Source organism: Saimiri boliviensis, chromosome 1 (genome assembly GCF_048565385.1).
Source record: "Saimiri boliviensis isolate mSaiBol1 chromosome 1, mSaiBol1.pri, whole genome shotgun sequence".
Lineage (NCBI taxonomy): Eukaryota > Metazoa > Chordata > Mammalia > Primates > Cebidae > Saimiri > Saimiri boliviensis.
The window spans coordinates 83,311,130-83,334,551 of record NC_133449.1 but is presented as its reverse complement, the minus strand read 5'-3'; the positions used below and the strand labels follow the sequence as shown (position 1 = coordinate 83,334,551).

At 43.5% G+C, this 23,422-nt stretch overlaps 1 protein-coding gene across 4 annotated transcripts in view; it reads left to right on the top strand.

Moving 5' to 3' along the window:
* SPTBN1 (spectrin beta, non-erythrocytic 1) overlaps positions 1-23,422 on the top strand; it is a 218,642-nt gene that overhangs the window by 58,678 nt on the left and 136,542 nt on the right. For all 4 annotated transcript variants that reach the window (XM_039462786.2, XM_010333600.3, XM_074400041.1 and 1 more), the window contains exon 2: positions 9,974-10,168. In XM_039462786.2, the coding sequence (XP_039318720.1) occupies positions 10,021-10,168 (148 nt within the window). In that variant the 5' untranslated portion in view covers positions 9,974-10,020. The remainder of the gene's footprint in view (positions 1-9,973; positions 10,169-23,422) is intronic.

Genomic DNA, 23,422 nt, shown 5'->3' with positions numbered 1-23,422 from the left:
TTTCTTATCCAATTTAAGGTCTGTGTTGATGTGAACGCTGGAAGAGTGTAATGAGCCATGTCAAATCCCCTCTACCATCATGGCCTCAAAAAGACTTTAAGGTAGTTCTGGATGCTGGAGGTTGGGGATAGTGAGGCATGTCCAACCCCCTCTTCCATCATGGCGTGAAAGAGATTTTCAGGTATCGCGCTGGGATGCCCTTGGCCAAGAGGAGGGGTCCATTCTGATGGTTGGGGGCCTTAGAATTTTATTTTTGGTTTACAGAGAGTTTGAAATAATGAGATAGGAAAATACATACCGCTGGGCACAGTGGCTCAACGCCTGTTATCCCAGCACTTTGGGATGCCAAGGCAGGTGGATCATCTGAGGTCGGGAGTTTGAAACCAGTCTGACCAACTTGGAGAAACCCTGTCTCTATTAAAAGTACAAAATTGCCGGGCGCAGTGGCTCAAGCCTGTAATCCCAGCACTTTGGGAGGCCGAGGCAGGTGGATCACGAGATCAAGAGATCGAGACCATCCTGGTCAACATGATGAAACCCCGTCTCTACTAAAAATACAAAACATTAGCTGGACATGGTGGGGCGTGCCTGTAATCCCAGCTACTCAGGAAGTTGAGGCAGAAGAATCGCCTGAGCCTAGGAAGCAGAGGTTGTGGTGAGCCGAGATCGCGCCATTGCACTCCAGCCTGGGTACCAAGAGTGAAACTCCGTCTCAGAAATAAATAAAAAAATAAATAAAAATACAAAATTAGCCAGGCGTGGTGGCACATGCCTGTAATCCCAGCTACTCAGGAGGCTGAGGCAGGAGAATTGCTTGAAGCCAGGAAGTGTAGGTTGCAGGTGAGCAGAGATTGCGCCATTGCAGTCCAGCCTGGGCAACAAGAACAAAACTCTGTCTCAAAAAAAAAAAAAATGGCCGAGACGGGTAGATCACGAGGTCAAGAGATCGAGACCATCCTAGTCAACATGGTGAAACCCCGTCTCTACTAAAAATACTAAAAATTAGCTGGGCATGGTGGCGTGTGCCTGTAATCCCAGCTACTCAGGAGGCTGAGGCAGGAGAATTGCCTGAACCCAGGAGGCGGAAGTTGCGGTGAGCCGAGATCGCGCCATTGCACTCCAGCCTGGGCAACAAGAGTGAAACTCCGTCTCAAAAAAAAAAAAAAAAAAAAAGCCAGGTAAATATTACTGTCAATCAAAATAGAGTTCATATGTTAATAGGGATAAAACAATATTTCATAATGTTAGCTCACCAAGAAGATAAAATAATTATGATCTTATACTCAGGGAATGAGAAAGAAAATCTGATAATCATAATGGGAAATATTCCTATAGTCTGTCACTGATAAATAAAATAGACAAAAGTACAGCTATAGATTATTTGAAGTTCAAAATACTTTATTAACAATAATTTAGTGGTTTAATAATTATTAGTAGGTCTGAGAGAACCTTTCCCTCTCAGGATGGTCTGATGGTCTGATTTTGTGAATTTTGGCTCAACAGTATATAGCTATATCAGGCCTTTTTTTTTTTTTTTTTTTTTTTTTTTGAGAAGGAGTCTTGCTCTGTTGCCCAGATTGGAGTGCAGTGGCACAATCTCAGCTCACTGCAACCTCCACCTCCCAGGTTCAAGCGATTCTTCTGCCTCAGCCTCCTGAGTAGCTGGGATTATAGGTGCCTGCCAGCACACCTGGCTATTGTTTGTATTTCACCATTTTGGTCAGGCTGGTCTCGAACTCCTGACCTCGTGATCTGCCCACCTTGACCTCCCAAGGTGCTGGGATTACAGGTGTGAGCCACTGCACCCAGACTTTTTTTTTTTTCTTTTTTTTGTCACAGTTGATGTGTTCCTGTAGCTGCAGTACACTGGATTGTTTTAAAACTGAAGGCGACTTTTATAATGGACTTTGTATGCTTGTGACTTTCCTTGTGTTGTGAATTATCATGCTGTAACTTTTCATGTGTGTCTTTGTACTTATGAGCAGAGAACTCTGAATGTTTGGGATGGAATCTTGGTTCCTTTTTGGCACCAGCCGCACGAACCTGAGTAACAGTAGTTTAGCCAGTTATTAGGAAACAGTGGTTTCTTGCAAATGCTCCTTTTTGGCAACTGAACAGTTGAGATAGTTGAAGCCAAATTCTCAGACACGCAGTTTGCACAGTTTGGTACCTTCAGTGTCCTTTGAAGGACTTTTTAAAGATAGCATATCAGCATCCGGTGTACACTTTTTAGTCTTTTGTGAATAAAGTTGGAGGGTTTTAAGTGTTTGCAGAACATTTGGGTGTATGAATTCTACCAAAGTAATTGTTACATAGTTTTCTTCCTTGAAAAGGATTAGCAAATGTTGGTCACCTTCTTCATTTTAATTTTTTTGAGCCTTTAATTAAGATGGAGTATTAAGGAAGTGTGTGTATATGTGTGTGTGCATGTGTGTAGTGCTAGTGAAAAGTCCTTGTATTCTCTATTTGTTGCTTTACTTTCTGAAATCTGAGTAGTTCAGACAAAAAATAATTTTTTTACAAATTAAAAAGGGAAATCTAAATTTTTTTATATGCATGGAGAAGCACCTTATTAAATGTGCACTCATTCATCAGTAGCCTATTTAAAAAATGTGACTTCCTTGAAAGTGGAGTGTCTACCAGATCTGTGTAAGTCAGAAGAGTATATGTTTCAGACTTTGTGACTGATGGAGATTGTACCAGAGTGGCAGCTTCAGTTGTCTTTGCCCATGCTCTCACTTCCCGACCCTCCCTCTGCCACCCACCCAGGCAGCCCATTCACAAACAAATAATTAGCAAGCGCTTAATGTTACCAGGCACCCTGCTATGAGTTGTAAAGACAGAGTGATGGGGATGTGACCTCAAGAGGCCATGGCTTGTTGATGATAAGTAAATAGAAGGTTTGTAATTATGAAGCAGTCTTAGAAATGATAGGCCAGAGCAGAGGGAGTGTATGTGGGCACTATCTAAGGTTGTCTAATTCAGACCAGGTGGTGGCGGTGGTGAGTGATTTGAGGAGATTTCCTGGTTGTAGTGATACCGGAGCTAGGATTTGGGGAAGAGTCAAGAGCTGTTCCAGGTAATAGGTTTGGAGCTATCACCTTTGAGACGAGACATGATTCTTCTCTCTCAGGAGCGGCAAGAGCTTAGGACATGGATAGTGGGACCAGGCTAGAGAGATGAGTAGTGTCCTCATGGAGAGTCTCATTTTCTCTCCTAAGGGTTCTCGGCATTATTCTGAAGGCATCGGGAGCCACTGGGAGATTTTAGTTGGGGATAAAATGACTGGAATTACATTTTAGCACGGTCCTTCTGGTAGCATTGTAGGGGATGGATTCAGGGTTACAATGAGAGATGAGGAGCTGGAATGAGAAACTACTGCTGGAACTAACTCATGAGATTTTCAGGAGGTACAAGCAACCTTAGGGCCACCCTGTGGAGGGAGAGGGAGAGGAAGAAATGAAAGGTGACTGCAAGGTGTCTGGGTGGGGCAGCTGGGAGAAGTGGGTGTGCCATTCAGTGAGGGGTGGTGGAGGAGATGCAGGGCACAGAGGTGGGGGCTGTGAGTTTGGTGTTAGGCCGAGTTAGTGATTGTTAGGAGACACCTGCACCTCGCTGTCTAGGGAGCAGCTGTCAGCACTGGGTAACTCACACAGGCAGGGAAGTGGGTGTCAACAAGGGAGATTTTGTAGAGTAACAGAAGAGGGCGCTGGAGAGTAGCCTGGGAATCACTGTTTCTTCCTAGAACAAAAACCTGCTTATCTATCTGGTACCTGTGGCGACTTAGAAAATAGATATGGCATCTTGGGAAGTAAAAGAACAGATAAAGTATTTCCCCTCTGGGCTGTGCCAAGTATTGACTTTATGAATTTTAATCAATATAGTGGAGAATAAATAGAACAGTCCTAAAACCTGGATTGGTAACATTCCAGTTTCTTTCCTGAGGTGATGACCTGTGGTAGCTCATGCCACAGCTGTAGGAACCTCTTTGCCTCACAGCTTCAGGATAGTAGTTTCCACATCCATTTCTGCCTTGGCCCACCTGTTTGAAGAAATGAATTTAGTGTCTGCTTATTAAAGCAGAAAATAATAAAGCCTCTGGAGTTTCTGTGCATCTTATGGAAAATTCCAGTTCATAGGACACGGGATTAGACAAGAGTACTTTGAGAGGGAGGATCTTGGCTTTTCTACGTAGTACTTGTTCACACACACACACACACACACACACACACACACACTCTCCACCCCACCCCACAATGGAGATGAGGGGGAAAGTAGATAGGCACTTGGAACTATCCTCTTGAAACCTAGTCACAAAGAACATGGGCATTACCCCTGTCACACGCAGGGTATTACTGTTTTTATTCATTCAGGAGTTATTTAATGTGCTCCTACTGTGGTGATCAAGTCCAGTAGAATCCAGGCTCTCACTCTGCTAGTAGAGGGGTGAGGGCCTTTCTCTTCGAGGGGAGATGATTCCCTTTTCTTGTATCAGCCGTTTATCGTCCTTTCCTGTTTTCCTAATGGTGGAACCACCAGACAGAGTTCCAAGATGGCCAAACCTTCCTTCTCTTCCTAATCTTCCCACAACTATGTAAGAGGTACAGATGACTTCATAGCCCACGGAGGCATGGCCAATAGCACTTTTTAGGTAACCTGCTGGGACCCCTGTATGTGTGATATAAACTGTCCTCACAGCTGGCCCTGTCCATGTGGAAGTGGGTTAGAGGATAATGATGTTTGTAGCATGCTGGAGTTTGGAGTCCCCATGCCATGGGCACACTCTTTCATACTCTTGCCCTGACTTGACTTCTTTACCCTCAGGTCACTCTGTTGCTGCTGTTGAGTGCCTAGAAGGGGACCTTTTCATGATGGCTGGAAGTGATGGGTATTTTGCCTTGAAATTGCCCTGAAAATAATAAATGGGTTCTATCACTATAAATAGTCAGCGTTGTCTTTGGACAAAGGACCTTGTCTTTGGACCGATGGAGAATACTGAAGAAAAAAGATGTCTCTGGTATCAAATTCTAGACACTTGAGCTGGGTGCGGTGGCTCATGCCTGTTATCCCAGCACTTTGGGAGGCTGAGGTGAGTGGATCACCTGAGGTCAGGAGTTTGAGACCAGCCCGGCCAACATAGTGAAACCCTGTCTCTACTAAAAATTAAAAAATTAGCTGGGCGTGGTGGCAGGCACCTGTAATCCCAGCTACTAGGAGGCTGAGGCAGGAAAATCACTTGAACTTGGGAGGCAGAGTTTGCAGTGAGCGGAGATTATGCCATTGTACTCCAGCCTAGGGAACAAGAGCAAAACTCTCTTAAAACAAACAAAAAACCCTGTCTCAAATTCTAGACACTTGAGTGAAACAGTCGATCAAAAGAATAACTCAGAGCATTGCCTTTTTTTTTCTTTTTTTCTTTTTTTTCTTGAGACAGGTCTCACTCTGTTGCTTGGGCTAGAGTGTGGTGGTGCGATCATGGCTCCCTGCATGCTCGATCTCTTGGGCTCACGTGATCTTCCCATCTCAGCCTCCCAAGTAGCTGGGACTACAGGCACATGCCATCATGCCTGGCTAATTTTTGTATTTTTTGCAGAGACAGTGAAGAAGGGTGAGGAGGGCACCTTACCATCTTGCCCAGGCTGGTCTCAAACTCCTGGGCTGAAGTGATCTGGCCACCCTGGCTTCCCAAATTGTTGGGATTACAAACGTGAGCCACTGTGCCTGGCTGATATATATGGATATATATGGTACACAGACTAATGGATACTTTGGATACTTCCCATTCACCTTTCTGTGTTTTTTGTTTTTTTCTGAGAGGGTCTGGCTGTGTCACCCAGGCTGGAGTGCAGTGGCACAATCATGGTTCACTGCAACCTCTACCTCCCAGGCTCAAGTGATCTTCCTATCTCAGCCTCCCAAGTTGGGACCACAGGCACACACCATCACACGTGGCTATTTTTTAATTTTTATTTTTGTAGAGATGGGGGTCTCACTGTGTTGTCCAGGCTGGTCTTGAACTCCTGTGCTCAAGTGATCCGCCTGCCTTGGCCTCCCAAAGTGCTGGAATTACAGGCATAAGCCACCGCTCCTGGCTTCACCTTTCTGTTTCAAGGAACACCAGCAATATTTTTAAGGAACACCGTTAAGAAAGAACATTAGGGAAAACAGGGCTTTAGTTGTCTGAATGACTCATTTTAAGCTTAAGACAAGGATTAACACTTATTTATTAAGTAATCTGTGGACTGGGTAAGGTGGCTTATACCTGTAATCCCAGTACTTCGGGAGGCCAAGGCTGGTGAATCACCTGAGGTCAGGAGTTTGAGACCAGCCTGGCCAACATGGTGAAACCCTGCCTCTACTAAAAATAAAAAATTAGTCAGGCATGGTGGCACGCGCCTATAATCTACATCAGCTACTCAGGAGGTTGAGGCAGGAGAATTGAACCTGAGAAGTGGAGGTTCCAGTGAGCCGAGATTGAGCCAATGCACACACACACAAAAGGAAATCTATGGAAAGCAGTTAGTGGTTCAGTGGGAGAAAGAAGAGATTCCCAGGTCGGGGCGGGGCCGGGGGCAGGGCCAGGGTCAGGCTGGACACGATGGATGTTGCAGCACAGGTATAGCTGCCCTGGAGGCTTCTTCTCATTGGTCAGCAGGTGGCACCAAATAGCCAAAACTTATCTGGGATGAGGCATGCCTTGCTTGGGTTTCACTGTGGGTTGGGTTGGGTTAAATTTTACTCTCTGAACTTTCAGAATTTGGGATTAATAGCACTTTCACATTTTCTCCCTAGAGATAGAATCCTCAAAGATTGAATTTTATAGTCTTTGATATTGATAATAGTCATGAAAAAGTTAACTATTCAAGGTCAGATGATTGCATGATAATATTAATTTTCTTTCTTTTTTGGAAGGGGTTGTGGCTTTGAATATTAAATGCCACTGTAAGATCATTCAATAGAATATACTTACTGGATTAGGTTTCTGAAATGTTTGTGTTTTTATGAAAGCCTGTAAATATATTGCTAATGTAGTTGTGAAAACTAATCTACCCATTGATGTACTATTGGGATCAATTATGTCTATCTGATGAGAATCCAGGATTTTACTTCCATTCAGGATTTGTCTCTTAGAGCAGAGATGGGTGACAATTTGAGTCACAGATGTTGTGGCTCAGTTGTAAGGTGGATTTGGTGCTTCTTCTTCAGGAACATGTGGGATGTGTTGGTGATGTTCTTGAATAGCATGTGAGAAAGCAGCTCATGACAAAAGAGCAGGCAGTTGTGTGCTTTTGCCACCAAATAGTCTACTATTTAAGGTGCAGTTCATTTGTTTCAGCTTATTTACCATGGAAACTTGGTTGCATGTGGCATGTGTGGTTATGTGCTGGAATTTTAAAACTGCGTTTCAAGCACAATAAATGTTTCTTTTCTGCGTATATGACTTTGTTTATTTTTTGTGTGGTGGCATATGTAGTAGGGAGGAAGCATCTCTTGAATGATCCTTTGTTGGTGCTCAGTGGTATGTATCTGGCTTGGTTAGCACGCAGGCTGTGGTGAGGAGGTCTGCTGACTCTGGCCCGGGGTATATCGTGGTGCTCACTGAACAAGGCTTTCACTAAATGAAGCATCCACCTACAAAAAACCTTACGAGAAGTTTTTGAGTTTTAAGATGTTGATAAATAGATATCTTTTTTCCTTGGGATATCTTCATGCCCTTTAAAATAAAAAGGGGGTTGTCTTTTCCCCCCTTCTTCTTATATTTGCAAATTTTTTTTTTTTTTTTTTTTTTTTTTTTTTTTTTTTGAGACGGAGTTTTGCTCTTGTTACTCAGGCTGGAGTGCAATGGCGCGATCTCGGCTCACTGCAACCTCCGCCTCCTGGGTTCAGGCAATTCTCCTGCCTCAGCCTCCTGAGTAGCTGGGATTACAGGCACACGCCACCATGCCCAGCTAATTTTTGTATTTTTAGTAGAGACAGGGTTTCACCATGTTGACCAGGATGGTCTCGATCTCTTGACCTTGTGATCCACCTGCCTCATCCTCCCAAAGTGCTGGGATTACAGGCTTGAGCCACCGCGCCCGGCCTTATTTGCAGATTTTTTTTTTTTTTTTCTTGAGACAGAGTCTTGCTCTGTTGCCCAGGCTGGAGTACAATGGCTTGATCTTGGCTCACTGCAACCTCTGCCTCCCAGGTTCAGGTGATTCTCCCATGTCAGCTTCCTGAAAACTTGGATTACAGGCATGTACCACCATGCCGGCTAATTTTTGTATTTTTAGTAGAGACAGAGTTTTGCCATGTTGGCCAGGCTGGTCTCAAACTCCCGACCTCAGGTGATCCACCTGCCTCAGCCTCCCAAAGTGCTGGTATTACAGGTGTGAGTCACCACATCTGAATGTATTTGCAGATTAACAATTTACTTAGATAGCTTTGTATGCCTGACTGAGCCTGAGTCCCTGAAGTAGGAACAATTTAAAATATGCAGGAATTTAATACCCCTCTAGGCATCAAGCATAGCAGTAGCTCAGTTCCTCAGTGCCTAAATTCTAGTCAGTTCTCCTTCCAAAACACATCCACCTGCTAACCAACCCCACTTCGCCACCCCCAAGACTGTACCGCCATCATCTCTGGAGCAGCCTCCCAAGTGGCCCCTGCTTCCATTATTGCCACCTAGAATCTATTTTCCCCGCAGCCCTGGGAAGAATGTTTTACAGATACACTCAAGGGTAGTGTCAGTTATTAGCTTAAAACGCTGCAATTGCTTCCTGTCATACTTGGGCTTACCCACCTTCCTCCCCAGCCTCATCTCTTAAGTCTCTCCACTGCCCACCAGACTCAGCTACACCAAAGTCATGGTTGCTCCCGCATGTTGAGCTGTTTCCTTTGCCTGAGACACTATTCTTGATCTGTGTGTGACCCATTCCTCTTGACGCTGAGTTCTCAGTTTCAGTACCCACTCAGAGAGGCCTTCCCTGATCACCAGATCTAAAAATAGTCACTCTCTATCACATGACTCTGTTGTCATTTTTTTTTTTTTCTTTAAACTTTCTTGCCTGTTCTTGTGAGCTTTTTGTCTAGCTCCTACTACTAGGATATAAGCTTCCCTAGAGCCAGGTCCTTGCTGTGTTCGTTTTTATCCCTAGCATCTGGTATAGTGCAGAGTACATAGTAAGTCTTCACTGTATTTTGGTTCACTGAGTGAATAATAGCTGTATTCAAGGGAGAAGCTGTGTTTAAAGCTCATCAGCTCAGGATAAAGAATTGCAATTATTTATTGAGCAACTGCTGTGTACTGGTACTGTTCTTGGGTGCCATGTACTTACATTTTATTTTATTTTATTTTATTTTTTGGTACGGAGTTTCACTCTTGTTGCCCAGATTGGAGTGCAATGGCGTGGTCTCGGCTCACCACAACCTCTGCCTCCAGGGTTCAATCTATCTCCCTGCCTCAGCCCCTCCAGTAGCTGGGATTATAGGCATGTGCCATTCAAGCCCAGCTAATTTTTGTATTTTTAGTAGAGGCGGGATTTCACTACATTGGCCAGACTGGTTTTGGACTCCCAACTTCAGGAGTTCACCCATCTTGGTCTCCCAAAAGTGCTGGGATTACAGGCATGAACCACTGAGCCTGGCCCTCCGATAACATTTTTAAATTGCAGAGTTCAAACTTTAGAAAAAAGGAAGAAACCCATCATTGTGGGGGTGGGCATCCATCGTCTCATTCAGTCCTTTCTACAGCCTCTAAAATATCTTCCCTGTTTAATAGTTGGGGAAACTGAGGCTTAGAGATACTAAGTAACTTGGTTAAGGTCACCCATCTATTATGAGACAGTGCTGAAATCTGAAACCCTCTTTGCTCCAGAAGACCTATTCTTGGCAATCACTGTTTTATTTTCTACTCACTTTTATCCCAGTAGGTTTCATGGGGACTATATACACTTTGGACTCTAAATGTTTTTCCTTTTATTTTTCATAGAACTCTAAGAAGGAGCTGATGTGGAGGAGCAGCTGAGACAGTTCAAGATGACGACCACCGTAGCCACAGACTATGACAACATTGAGATCCAGCAGCAGTACAGTGATGTCAACAACCGCTGGGACGTCGATGACTGGGACAATGAGAACAGCTCTGCGCGGCTCTTTGAGCGGTCCCGCATCAAGGCTCTGGCAGGTGAGTCTCCTTCACGCCTGTCACAGAGGCCCAGGATGCCTAAGATCAGGATGTCCCTTAAAACGATCCACCCTGTTCCCATGACGCTGTCCTGTTTGAAGGTTGTCTCACCTCTACTTAAATGTGTTCTGTGAGAGCCAGCTGACCATTTTGTAAGGTAGTCGGTTCCATATTTGGAGAGCTGACAACTCTAATGGCCAAAATTATTCAGAGCACAGAGTTTCATTTTAAGCAATTCAAGAAGAGCTGCCCTAAGTTTGTAAGAATTCTTCTATTTTTGACAAATCTTAACATTTCAAAATATCGAGGCATACTATTCTTCAGACTCAAAAGTATACAAATTAACTTGTGTACTTAGTGCCTGTGACACATTAACTGGTCTGACTGGTACCAAGGGGGGTTAGTATCACATGCATGGATTTTAAATCTGAAAAGCAATAGTTTAATCTGGTAGAGGCACATTTAATACAGTAACACATAAGTTTGCCATTGGTTCATTAGTTTGTGGAACATGTCTTTACTTTGCGATTTCTCATTCTCTTGTTGCTGATGAACACTCAGAGCACACTTTCTCCATGGCCCTGGTGGGGGTGGGGGTGTTTTACCCTCAGATTGCCCTGAAAATCAGGAAGGGGTTCCCTGGCTCTGAAAACTCAGCTGTACTGAGTATATGTAAACCAAGGATCTAAATGGAGTTTATTCAAGGTCCTGCATCTGTACTTTGAGATTTCAAATGAAATTTTTATTCCAAATGAGAAAAGTGGGTTTATGATTTTTTTCCTAATGTCTTCACTTGTGATAAATAAATCAAAGTCATGACTGGAGCAGGTAGGTTTACTGTTAATTCTGTAACTCACGTTTCTGTTGCCTTTATAATGGATCTGATTATGAACATTGTATCATTTAGAATCATCTTGATTGTGAAGAAAGGAAACCTAACCCAGAGTGGTTTAAGTGACAAAGAGGATTTATTAGTCACACAGTAGGCAAATTCAGTTTTTAAGCAGGACTGACTCCTGGACTTAAATAGTGTGACCAGGATTGAGTTTCTTTCTCTCAACTCTTTGGCTTTATTGCTAGTGCAGGCTCTGTTCACAAGCAGGCTGTATCCTATAGTCCTAAGATAACTGCCCCAGGCCCCCTTGGTCTATGGACATCTAGCAGAAAAGAGGATGCTTTTCTACTTTCCATGGTCCTAGTATCAGTCTCATTGGTGTGATTGATCATGACTTGGGTCATGTGCCTCTTCTACTGGATTTGGAGAATCTCATGTGCTTGTTGACTTCTAAACAGGATGCACCCCTTAGACCAGGCGTCCCCAAACTGCGGCCCCCTGAGGCCATTTATCTGGCCCCCCGCCGCACTTCAGGAAGGGGCACCTCTTTCATTGGTGGTCAGTGAGAGGAGCACAGTATGTGGCGGCCCTCCAACGGTTTGAGGGACAGTGAACTGGCCCCCTGTGTAAAAAGTTTGGGGACGCCTGCTTAGACTAGTGAAAGTTTGGTCGGTTTCAGCCAAACAAGTTGGCTAGAAAGATTGGAATATGACAGGAAAGAGGAAGAGGAGAATGGATGTTATGGGGGGACAGCTTAACTATGTGCTAAAAAAAACTTTTCAGCTGCCTTAGGAAAATGTGTCTGTTGAGTGGTGGTGATTTAAAGACCTCTCTTGAGCTTGCCTGCATGAATGATTAATCAGTCACTCTAAACTTGGGGTTTCATTATCATTCATTAACATGGAACTTTATGGAAATTGTGGCCCTGGCTTGTGCTAGTACAGTGATTTGTATTTTAATCTCTCACCTCTTTTTCTTGAATCTTCATTTGAGTCTTTAGACCAGTCTGGTAGTGGTGGCCAGTTGCCTTTGATCATGAGTCTTTTACTTTCTGATTCCAGGCTATATATTACCTCCTTTTTTTTTTTTTTTGAGATGGAGTTTCTCACTGTTGCCTGGGCTGGAGTGTAATGGAGCGATCTCGGCTCATTCCCGGGTTCAAGCAATTCTCCTTGCCTCAGCCTCCCAAGTAGCTGGGATTACAGGCTTCCGCCACCATGCCTGGCTAATTTTTTTTCTATTTTTAGTAGAGACAGGGTTTCACTGTGTTAGCCAGGCTGGTCTAGAACTCCTGACCTCTTGATCTGCCCACCACTACCTCCCACAGTGCTTGGATTACAGGTGTGCGCTGCGCCAGGCTGTATTATCTCCTTTTTAAAGGACCATTTTGTTTGCATACTACAGAACAGTTCCTTGTTCTTTGCATGTGGTCTTTCCTACAGTTTGAGAAGAGAGCCTCCAGCTGTTCTTAGTATCCATCATTTGTCTTAACCTTTCTAGGCTGTTTATCTAGGTCCCTCAATAACTGTAGTCATAATAATAGCAAGCACTCAATATGGTGCTTACTGTGTGCCAGGCACTGTGGGAAATGCCTGCATATATTAACAGTTAATCCTGTAACAATCATATGAGAGAGATTATTACTGTCTACATTGTATAGATGATAAAACAGGTTCCAGAGAGATTAAGTAGCTTGCCCAAGGGCATACTGCTGCTAAGTGGCTGAAGGCATACTGACTCTGCAGTGTATACTCTTTTTCAGTATTCAGTAAAATCAAAAAAAAAAAAAAAAAAAAGATTTAAAGCTCATTGGTAGAGAGTATCACTAGTGAGGACATTCAAACATGTTGAAAAGATCTTTGGAATTCTCAGGAAGCGTCTGTAGAAACCCTGAAGAAACCCTGAGGAACCGTGGCAAGGTACTGAAAAGGAAAGGTGCTGCTTCCAGGTTAAATGATATTGGGGTGGGAGGAATTGCATTCAGTGCATTTACGGGATACCAGGAAAACTGTCTGTTGGAGGAAGATAATGAAGGAAATTATCTTACTTATCCTACTTATTCTCTTATTTTACCTATTCTGTGGGACAGAAGAATCTGAGCCCTCTGAAAAACTACATGTGGATAGCAGGAGTTACAGAGCAATCCAGCAGTGTCTAGAATAAATAGAACAGTGGTTCGAAAAGTGGAGGGCTTGTTAAAGCACGGAATGCTGGGCCCACCCCCAAAGTTTCTGATTCAGTAGGCGTTGGCAGGGAGGGGTGATCATTTGCATATCCAACAGGCCAGGTGATGCCCTGGCTTAGAGATCACATTTGTGACTGATTCCAGACTACTGATGGTCATCCAGTCCTCTTCCTTCAGTGTATGAGATCATTTCATCTGGACCCAGCTAAAGTCTAGAAAAAACAAAGTTTCAAACCGGACAGAGTTACCTTAAGGATACACCTGATGTGAGAGTGGTGTGGAAGGCTAACCAACTGACTTTGACAAAAGGGAGATCCCTTCCTGTCCCTTACAGGGGAGTGATGTAGCGATAGGCCCAACAGCAGCGAGTGCTGTTATGGGGTTTCTGCTGAATATGCATGTTCTAATGTGAGAAATCTTTGCTTAGAGCCATAAAAATATACATATCACGGTTCCTGTGTCCCTCTAGGGCTTTCAGTAAATATAATCTAATCCAGGCTTCAGTCTGAATTCTGAGGCAGATTTATAAAAGATGCAGGAATTCATCTTTTAATGGTGCAGTTCAACTTGTACTGATGGTGGAACCACCACCTGTGCCCTTTACTAAGCTGCTTTCCAGGTTTGTGTATCTAAGGAAATAGGGTGAGATAAACTGCTTGTTACTAATTTTCACCCAATTGACAGACATTTCCTATTACTAGGTTGTTATATTTATATATATATATTCTTCCTGTGAGTTGTAAAAACCATTTTTGAAATAACTTTTACTCTACATATCTTCATCTTAATCACCCTCAGGAATTGCTTTTAATTCAATGCAGTATAATAAGAAATATATTTGGTCTTTGTTCTGGGTTCCCAGCATAGAGCTCCTGAAACCCATAGAGTCTCCTGAGTGATGGGAGTGTCTTTTGTTACCCATAAGTGCCCCTCTTCTCACACCTGAGTTTGTGCTAATTCCTCGACTTTGGTGGGAATAGTCTCCCACCGCTAGCTAGCCTCAGGATGATGCTCTGCACCCAAGACAGAGTGATTAGAGGATTGGAATTTTCAGCACCACACACTCATCTCTGGGGAGGTGGTGCGGAGAGGGTGGGGTCCCCTGAGAGGACATGGAAGCCCCACCCCACCCCACCCCAGTACCTTGCCCTATGCACTTTTTCATTTGCGCTTTTTCATTCCTGAGTTGTAGCCTTTATAATAAATTGGTAAACATAAAGCGGAAAATGTTTTTCTGAGTTCTGTGAGTTGTTCTAGCATATTATTGAACCCAATATATTGGGAACCCCTGAATGTATAGCCTGTGGCCTGGGACTGGTAATGGCATGTGATTTGGGGGCAGTCTTGTGGGACCAAGACCTTTATCCTACGGGATTTTTTTTTTCAAAGATGGGGTTTCACCATATTGTCAGGCTGGTCTCGAACTTCTGACCTCAGGTGATCTGCCTGCCTCAGCCTCCCAAAGTGCTGGGATTACAGGCGTGAGCCACCGCGCCCGGCTTATCCTATGGGATTTGACAATAATGGCAGGTAGATGGTGTCAGAATTGAATAGAATTGTAGCATACCCAATTGGTATTGGGCAATCAGACTTCTAAGATATTTCACAGGGGAGTTAGCATCTCTGGTATAGTATGCAGCATGTCAGGTGGTTTTCTTGCTTGTTTGTTTAGAGCCTTTCTGTGTTGCCCAGGCTGCAGTACAGTGGTACAATCATAGCTCACTACAGCCTTGAATTCCCGATCTCCAGTGATCCTCCTGCTTCAGCCTCTCGAGTTATATAGCTGGGACTATAAGTGTGTGCCACAAAGCCTGGCTATATCAGTTTTTTTTTTTTTTTAAAGACAGGGTTTCACCATGTTGGTCAGTCTGGTCTTGAACTCCTGACCTCAGGTGATCCACCCGCCTTGGCCTCCAAAGTGCTTGGATTACAGGTGTGAGCCACCATGCCCGGCAAAGATGTTATTTTTTATTTTTATTTATTTATTTTTTAATTTTTAATTTTTTGTTATTACTATTTTTATTTTATTTTTTAAGAGAGATGGGGTTTCACCATGTTGGCCAGGATGGTCTCAATCTCTTGACCTCATGATCCACCCGTCTCGGCCTCCCAGAATGCTGGGATTACAGGCGTGAGCCACCGTGCCTGGCCATTTTTTTTTTTCAATGTAGAAATCAGGCCTGTGATCACTTGTCAAGTACCAGCTTATCATTCCAAAAATATATCAGCCTGGAATCGGTCACTTCCATTGCTCAGTTCTTTCATTTTTCTTAAACTCTGTTGCTTGAAAATCAGTCTGATTCAGATCTGAGTCACTCATCACCCACTCCAGCTCCTTAGTAGCCTAAACATCAGCCTGATGATCAGGAGAGGAAGCATGGAGAACTTGACCCCGAGCACCTGGCAGGATTGAAAGCAGCAGCTTTTTCTCCAAGCAGAGAAAAGCTTCATCTGAAAGCTTCCCCCTCGTGCAAGCTGAGTGATTAGAAACCTGAACTCTTCAGCTTGTAGAAATTTAAGACTTAGATATGTTTTAAGAAAATAATTAGAATTAACAGTGACTATTGCCATATACTCCAAAATTTTATGTTTCTATCCAAAAATATTTATATATATCCAAACCATATGAACATGCAATCCTTATTAAAACTTATTAATGCGATTCTTTACATTTTTTATACTGCATCTTTGAAATATACGTCTTTCGTATATGTAACAGACTGGCAAGATATATACTTATTCCTAAAATAGAATTTGGAGTGAAACATGGTAGAAAACATGGAAGAATGTGGGGTGAAAACATAGGTACTTCCCCACTTCCGAGGTGTTACTGTTTACAGTTTGGAAGGAAGCTGAGGAGAGCATTGGTCAATCCTTTAGCACTGTGAGGTCGTTTTTATGTTTTCTGTAAATGATTGCCTGTAGCCCATGATGACAGGCCCATTTCCCTGACCTCTGCCCAGTTGCCTCAGTATTGTGGAACATGCAGTGATTCAAACTAAGCTGGACTTTTTGGAAACCAGCATTTTATTTGAAATAAAAAGAAAACAATTACACAATTTTAAAGACTACTTCTCCCCTAATTTGTGTTGATTCCACTGTGAGACAAGAAGAGCTCCTTTCTGCTTGAGGTACAATAACAAAACTAGCACGAATTTCTTTCCTTCTTCTCTATTTCTTAGTTAGAAGATTCATTCTTAACGTAGACCTTAGAAAGCTCAGCATAGGATTTCTTTTCTTTTCTTACTGAGAACTTGTACTTTGTCACTTAAAGGAAGCACTTGACAGCGGCTTCTTTTTAGCATATCTGAATTGCCAGCCCAGGGCCATTATTTAATCAAATAGGGGTTACCTGTACACAAGCACTGTGGTATCATGACAGTCAATCTGATAACCAAGACGGCTGCTAAGTGACTAACAGGGAGCATCTACAGTGTGTATCTGCTGGACAAAGGGATGATTCACATCCCAGGCGGGATGGGGCGAGATGGTGCAAGATTTCATCACACTGCTTAGAATGGCATGCAATTTAAAATGTATAAATTGCTTATTTCTGAAGTTTTTCATTTAGTATTTCCAGACCATGGTTGACTGAGGGTAACTGAACCATGGAGAGTGAAACCCAGGCTAAAGGGGGACTACTCTGTGTGTGTGTGTTTGTGTGTGTGTGTGCGTGTGTGTGTGTGTGTGGTGTGTGTGTGTAACATTTGACTTTCTAGTGAATGAGCAGAGCCAATACATTATTGAATATGTAAAGAAATCTATAAAATATGACCTAGAATGATCTAATAGGGAAGAGGAAACCTACTTACGTGAGTCTACCTATATATACAAGTGCTAAGAAGTTAGTATAGGCAATTATCACTGTAGTAATTTTTTTTTTTTTTTTTTTTTTTTTTTTTTTGAGAGAGTTTTGCTTTTGTCGCCTAGGCTGCAGTGCAGTGGCATGATCTCGGCTCACTGCAACCTTTGCTCACTCCCAGGTCTAAGCCTTTCTCCTGCCTCAGCCTCCTGCGTAGCTGGAACTATAGGTGACTGCCACCACTCCCAGCTAATTTTTAGTAGAGACAAGGTTTCACCATGTTGGCCGGGCTGGTCTCGAACTCCTGACCTCAGGTGATCCGCCTTGGCCTCCCAAAGTACTGGGATTACAGTTGTGCACCATCTCGCCCGGCCTGCTATAATAATTTAGAGGGAATGGTTGATCTCTGTCTCTCTCTCTCTCCCCCGATCTCTCTCTCTGTCTCTCTCACACACACACGCACCCTAGTCATTTTAAGGGATAGGCTCTGGTAACCTGAAGATCTCTGAAACCTGGAGAGAGGAGGCTGAACCTCGCTGTGGCTGCTTCATTTTCCACTGCAGCAAAACTGAAGAGGCTAGGCCACAGGGCTCCGCTCCTTAAAACAGAAAGTCTGCTTTGGGTTGCGTAAGATAGTATGTGCTATCTCAGGCCTGGACTTACCGTCTAAATCAAGTTAGGGCTTTTATTCGCACACCTAACATTCTGTTCTGAGGTAACACTTTCCTGCCCCAGGGGAAAAAACAGCTTCTTGCCTGGTAGAATGAGTTTTTACGGAGAGGATTAACAGAGATTTAATAGTTACCCATTGTTTTCCTCATTGACACTTGAGGCTGTATCCCTAAATTATGCATTATTTGAGATTATTTGTGAAAGGGGTGTGGCCCCTAGCACAGAGTAACTGTACTACCATTGTTTGGGAAATATGAATCTGAAAGAGCATTTTATATCCAAGTGGTTCATGAAAGCTGTTGAGAGAAAGTCTTTTGAGGTCTTTACACATAGTCCAAGATTATACCCTCAATTTATTTTTCCTGTATAAATGGCTTCCATAGTTTTCCCACCATAGCGGTGCAGGAATCTTTGCTTTACTTTTTTAGGTGTAGTTTTCCTCTGGTTCCTTCCCTTTCTTCCTCTGTCTCTTCACCACTGTAGACCCAGTTTCTCCCCTGCTTCTGAAATCAGCTTAGATTCCTGCTTCTGTTCCACCCCAAACTCTCTTCTCACCTCACCAGTGACTGAAATCTCACAGTAGCTGAGGTGAGTGATCCAGACATAGGAGAATGAGCAGATGGGAGCCTCATGCTTCCAGAGTTTCTGACTCTTCACCATGCACTCATCCCCCTTCCTGGCCCATCCCCCATTCCTGCCCCTCATTTTTTGAGAGCCCAGCTTCTCCTTCTTCAGGCACTTCAGAGAACCTCCTCTTTTTTTTTTTTTTTTTTTTTTTTTTTTGAGACGGAGTTTCGCTCTTGTTACCCAGGCTGGAGTGCAATGGCCTGATCTCGGCTCACCGCAACCTCCACCTCCTGGGTTCAGGCAATTCTCCTGCCTCAGCCTCCTGAGTAGCTGGGATTACAGGCAGGTGCCACCATGCCCAGTTAATTTTTTGTATTTTTAGTAGAGACAGGGTTTCACCATGTTGACCAGGATGGTCTCGATCTCTTAACCTTGTGATCCACCTGCCTCAGCCTCCCAAAGTGCTGGGATTACAGGCCTGAGCCACGGCGCCCGGCCTGAGAACCTCCTTTTGATGCTCATTCCCCTTTTTGTCTCCTGTTCTATCCCTGCCTTTGTCTGAAGTCCTCATTCTCTCCACCCCACCAGAATTCGTTACTTAAGTCAGTCCCTTACTTTTGAGGAGCTCCATCCTTCTATGAGAAGATCTCATAGCATTTATATTGATTTATGACTGAATTTAAGGAATACAGTTGCTCTTTATTTGGGGACTGCCTGTGTAAGCAAAAGAAGAGAAACTTAATGTGACCTTTCTGCCTTCTTATCCTTTTCCTGGCTCTGTCTGAGTATGTGTTCTCTCTCAGACACACACATCAGCTTTATTGACGTACAATGTATATATCGTAAAATATACCCCCTTTGAAGCATACTATTCAGCAGTTTTTAAAATATATTCGGAATTATGTGACAATTACCACTAATTCCAGAGCATTTTTATTACTCCCGAAAGAACTCCCATACACATTAGCAGTTACTTTCCATTTTCCTTTCCCCCAGCCCCAGGCAACTATTAGACTATATTCAGACTCTATGGATTTGCCTATTCTGGACATTTCCTAAACACTGAATCGTGTAATCTGTGGCCTTTTTGTGTCTAGCTTCTTTTACTTAACAGAACATTTTCAAGTTTCATTCACGTAGTAGCACGTATCAGTACCTCATTTCTTTCTCTGCTCTCTTAAAGTAATAGTGCTAGATTAGAGAGAAAGAGCAGAAAATACTCTGTAAAAGCTACCAACACCATAGTGCTATGATTTTTATTTGGAGGTTGCCTGGAAACAGATGGCATATCTGTTGTAGGCATCAGAAAGTACTGTAGGCTGGGCGCAGTGGCCCACACCTGTAATCCTAGCACTTTGGGAGGCCGAGGCAAGTGGATCACCCAAGCTTAGGAGCTCAAGACCAGCCTGGCCAACATAGTGAAACCCCTGTCTCTACTAAAAATACAAAATTAGCTGGGCATGGTGGTGCATCCCTGTAATCCCAGCTACTTGAGAAGCTGAGGCAGGAGAATTGCTTGAACCCAGGAGGTGGAGGTTGCAGTGAGCTGAGATCACGCCATTGTACTCCAGCCTGGGTGGCAAGAGCGAGACTACATGCCCTCCCACCCCCCAAAAAAAGGTACTGTAGACTTAGGAAATTTTTCATTTACCCAGATGTGGTCCTCGTAAAGGTCTACTGGTGGGTGTTTGATGTCTCAGCTGTTTCTATTTGTTGCTGTTATTAAATTCACCTACAGTTAACTCCTTTGCTAGTTTTCTACCAAAGTGTACCTGTGAGAAAATACTATCATAGAATGATAAAAGGTAGAAATTTAATTTATATATAAGGCATTTGTAAAGTTCTGTGTACTTTAAGAATAAAATATGTCCCATGATAAAAGCAAACTGAAAATGACACAAAGTAAATTTTTAAATTTAACAATGCAGCTTAGCGATCTAGAATTTTATTTAACCTCCACCATTCCATTTAATTTTCTAATTAGGAGAGAAAATTGATGGTAGGTAGATGTTAAATAGTTTCTTCGGTTGCATTTTAATTTTTCTGATGCCAAGTCAATTAAAGAAGATAGTTTTGGTTATTAAGCTATAAATTCATCGTCGTTTTAACATGATCATATTCAATAGTAATCCAGTGAAGAGGGGTCCGGGTAACAGCTTAGCTGAATGTTTGGTTTATGTCTACTGATTGACTTCTGAAAAAAATCGTGCATAGAAAATTACTTTTGGTTAGATCCTTCTGGTTGTAAGGAGTACAGATTCACTTGAGTTCTCTGAACAACAAAGATAAAAATGTGTGGTGGAGATGGGGCAAAAGAAGGAGAGTCTAGAAGCTGTGGTTCATGCCTATTATCCCAGCACTTTGGGAGGCTGAGGTGGGAGGATTGCTTGAGTCTAGGAGTTCAAGACCAGCCTGGGCAACATAGTGAGACCTTGTGACTCCGAAAAGTAAAAAAAATTAGCTGGATGCAGTGGTGCACGCCTGTAGTCTCAGCTACTTGTGAGGCTGAGGTAGGAGGTTTGCTTCAGCCCAGGAGGCTGAGGCTACAGTGAGCCATGATTGTGCCACTGCACTTCAGCCTGGGCGACAGAGCAAGACCCTGCCTTTAAAAAACAAACACAGGGGGGCTGGGCGCGATGGCTCAAGCTTGTAATCCCAGCACTTTGGGAGGCCGAGGCGGGTGGATCACGAGGTCAAGAGATCAAGACCGTCTTGGTCAACGTGGTGAAACCCCGTCTCTACTAAAAATACAAAAAATTAGCTGGGCATGGTGGCATGTGCCTGTAATCCCAGCTACTCAGGAGGTTGAGGCAGAATTGCCTGAACCCAGGAGGCGGAGGTTGTGGTGAGCCGAGTTTGTGCCATTGCACTCCAGCCTGGGTAACGAGCGAAACTCCATCTCAAAAAAAAAAAAAAAAAAAAAAAAAAAAGACACAGGCTGGGCGCGGTGGCTCATGCCTGTAATCCCAGCACTTTGGGAGGCCAAGGTGGGTAGATCATGAGGTCAAGAGTTCGAGACAAGCCTAACACGGTGAAATCCCATCTCTACTAAAAATACAAAAATTTGGGAGGCCACAGCTGGCGGATCACCTGAGGTTGGGAGTTCAAGACCAGCCTCACCATCATGGTGAAACCCTGTCTTAAAAAAATAAAAATAAAAATAAATAAAAATACAAAAATTAGCCGATCTTGGTGGTGGTGGGTGCCTATAATCCCAGCTACTCAGGAGGCTGAGGCAGGAGAATTGCTTGAACCCGGGAGGCGGAGGTTACAGTGACCTGAGATTGCACCATTGCACTCCAGCCTGGGCAACAGAGGAAGACTCCACCTCTAAAACAAAAAACAAAATACATGCATACATACGTATAAGAGCATTTTTACTAAGTTTAATGCAAACGAGCCCTGAAAAGCTACGTACAGTGGCTGCTGCGGGGCTGGAGGCATTCCTTGTATTTCCGATAGGCCCTGTGCCTCAGCCATGGAAATCCTCTACTTAGTACCTGCTCCTTCTTGACTCAGTTCATGTGTGGCTTTGGTGTCCTGTCATTCCAACCCCAGCTCTTGCCCATCCTTTGTCTTTTGTCCTCATTGTTAAATGACTGAATATCCTTGTTTCCTCTAGTTCAGATGTCTGTAAGGTTAGGTATGGAGATGGGGCTCTGATTGACTCAGAAGATCTTTTTATACCAGGTCATGGCCAACTGGATACTTAAAATGGCTACTTTCAGAATAGGTATCCCCAAACGTTGGTGAGTAGCTGGAAGCCGTATGTACAGAACATATCAGCTCATCTATCCACAGCTCAGAGGGCATCTGACTGGCAGTTGGATGCTATTGTTGGCATGTGTAATGCAGAAGAATTGTGGTGGGGTGGAGGAAGGCATTTTATATTAGGACTTCTGGGGAAAGAGATTGGAGTATCTTGCATGATCATGGGAAGGGCTGAATAGCCAATCTGAGGAAAGGGTGAAGGGCCCCTAGAACAACAGAAATTAAGGCTTTTCATCTCTCCATCTCTTGTTGTTAGCAACCTCATGTCAGTGGGCTTCTGTCTGTGTCCCTTGTAGGTGGTCTTCGAGATGGCAGGAAACAAGGCTGCCATCTGCTCCTGGGCTTCCCTCTCTACCACCTTCCATTTTCTTCTGGTTTCAGTTGGAAATATTAGGGGTGTTTGGGAGAAAGGCTGTAATTTACCAGGCTTTAGTCCAATGTCTAGAGGAGTGAACTGTAGTGTGGAAGGACATAAGAACATGGCAGCTCTCCCTGGAACCACATGGAGCTGTTTCCCCCAAAGGGGAAAAAGATTGCTAGGAAGATGGCAATAAGTAACAGTGAATGTTTATAACACATTTTCAGATAGACTGATGTTCTTGATCCAGAGATAAAGATATTTTATTTTATTTTTATTACTATTTTTTTGAGGTGTAGTTTTTCACTCGTTGCCCAGGCTGGAGTGCCATGGCACGATCTCAGCTCACTGCAGCCTCCACCTCCCTGGTTTAAGCGGTTCTCCTGCCTCAGCCTCCCAAGTAGCTAGGATTACAGGCATGCGCCACCACATCTGGCTAATTTTTTTTGTATTTTAAGTGGAGACGGGGTTTCACCATGTTAGTCAGGCTGGTCTCAAACTTCTGACCTCAGGTGATTTGCCCGCCTTGGCCTCCTAGAGTGCTGGGATTACAGGGATAAGCCACTGCGCCTAGCTGATAAAGACATTTTATAAAATGCAAGGTGATGTTTGCCATTGGTTGCTTACTTAAAAAAAAAAAAGAAGCCTAGTAATGGACAGCTTCTTTTAAGATTTTTGAATAAACAAAATTAACAAAGAGAAATACACATTAGCATTTCAGTCTTTAGAAAATGCTTTTAATATGGTGTTACGTCTGCACTGAAGTTATTGTCTTGTGAATACGTGTGGTTGTTGTTTGACTTGGAAACCGTCTATCCTATGCTTGCTTCTTTGGGTTCTCAGGAACCAAACATCACTCTTAGAGCATGACAGGTGCTTGGCACTGGAGTGCCATTCTAGATTTATTTATTTTAAGACAGGGTTTCACCATGTTGGCCAGGATGATCTCGATCTCCTGACCTTGTGATCCACCCGCCTCGGCCTCCTAAAGTGCTGGGATTACAGGCGTGAGCCACCACACCCGGCCCATTCTAGATTATCTAGCAGGACAGTGACATAAGCAC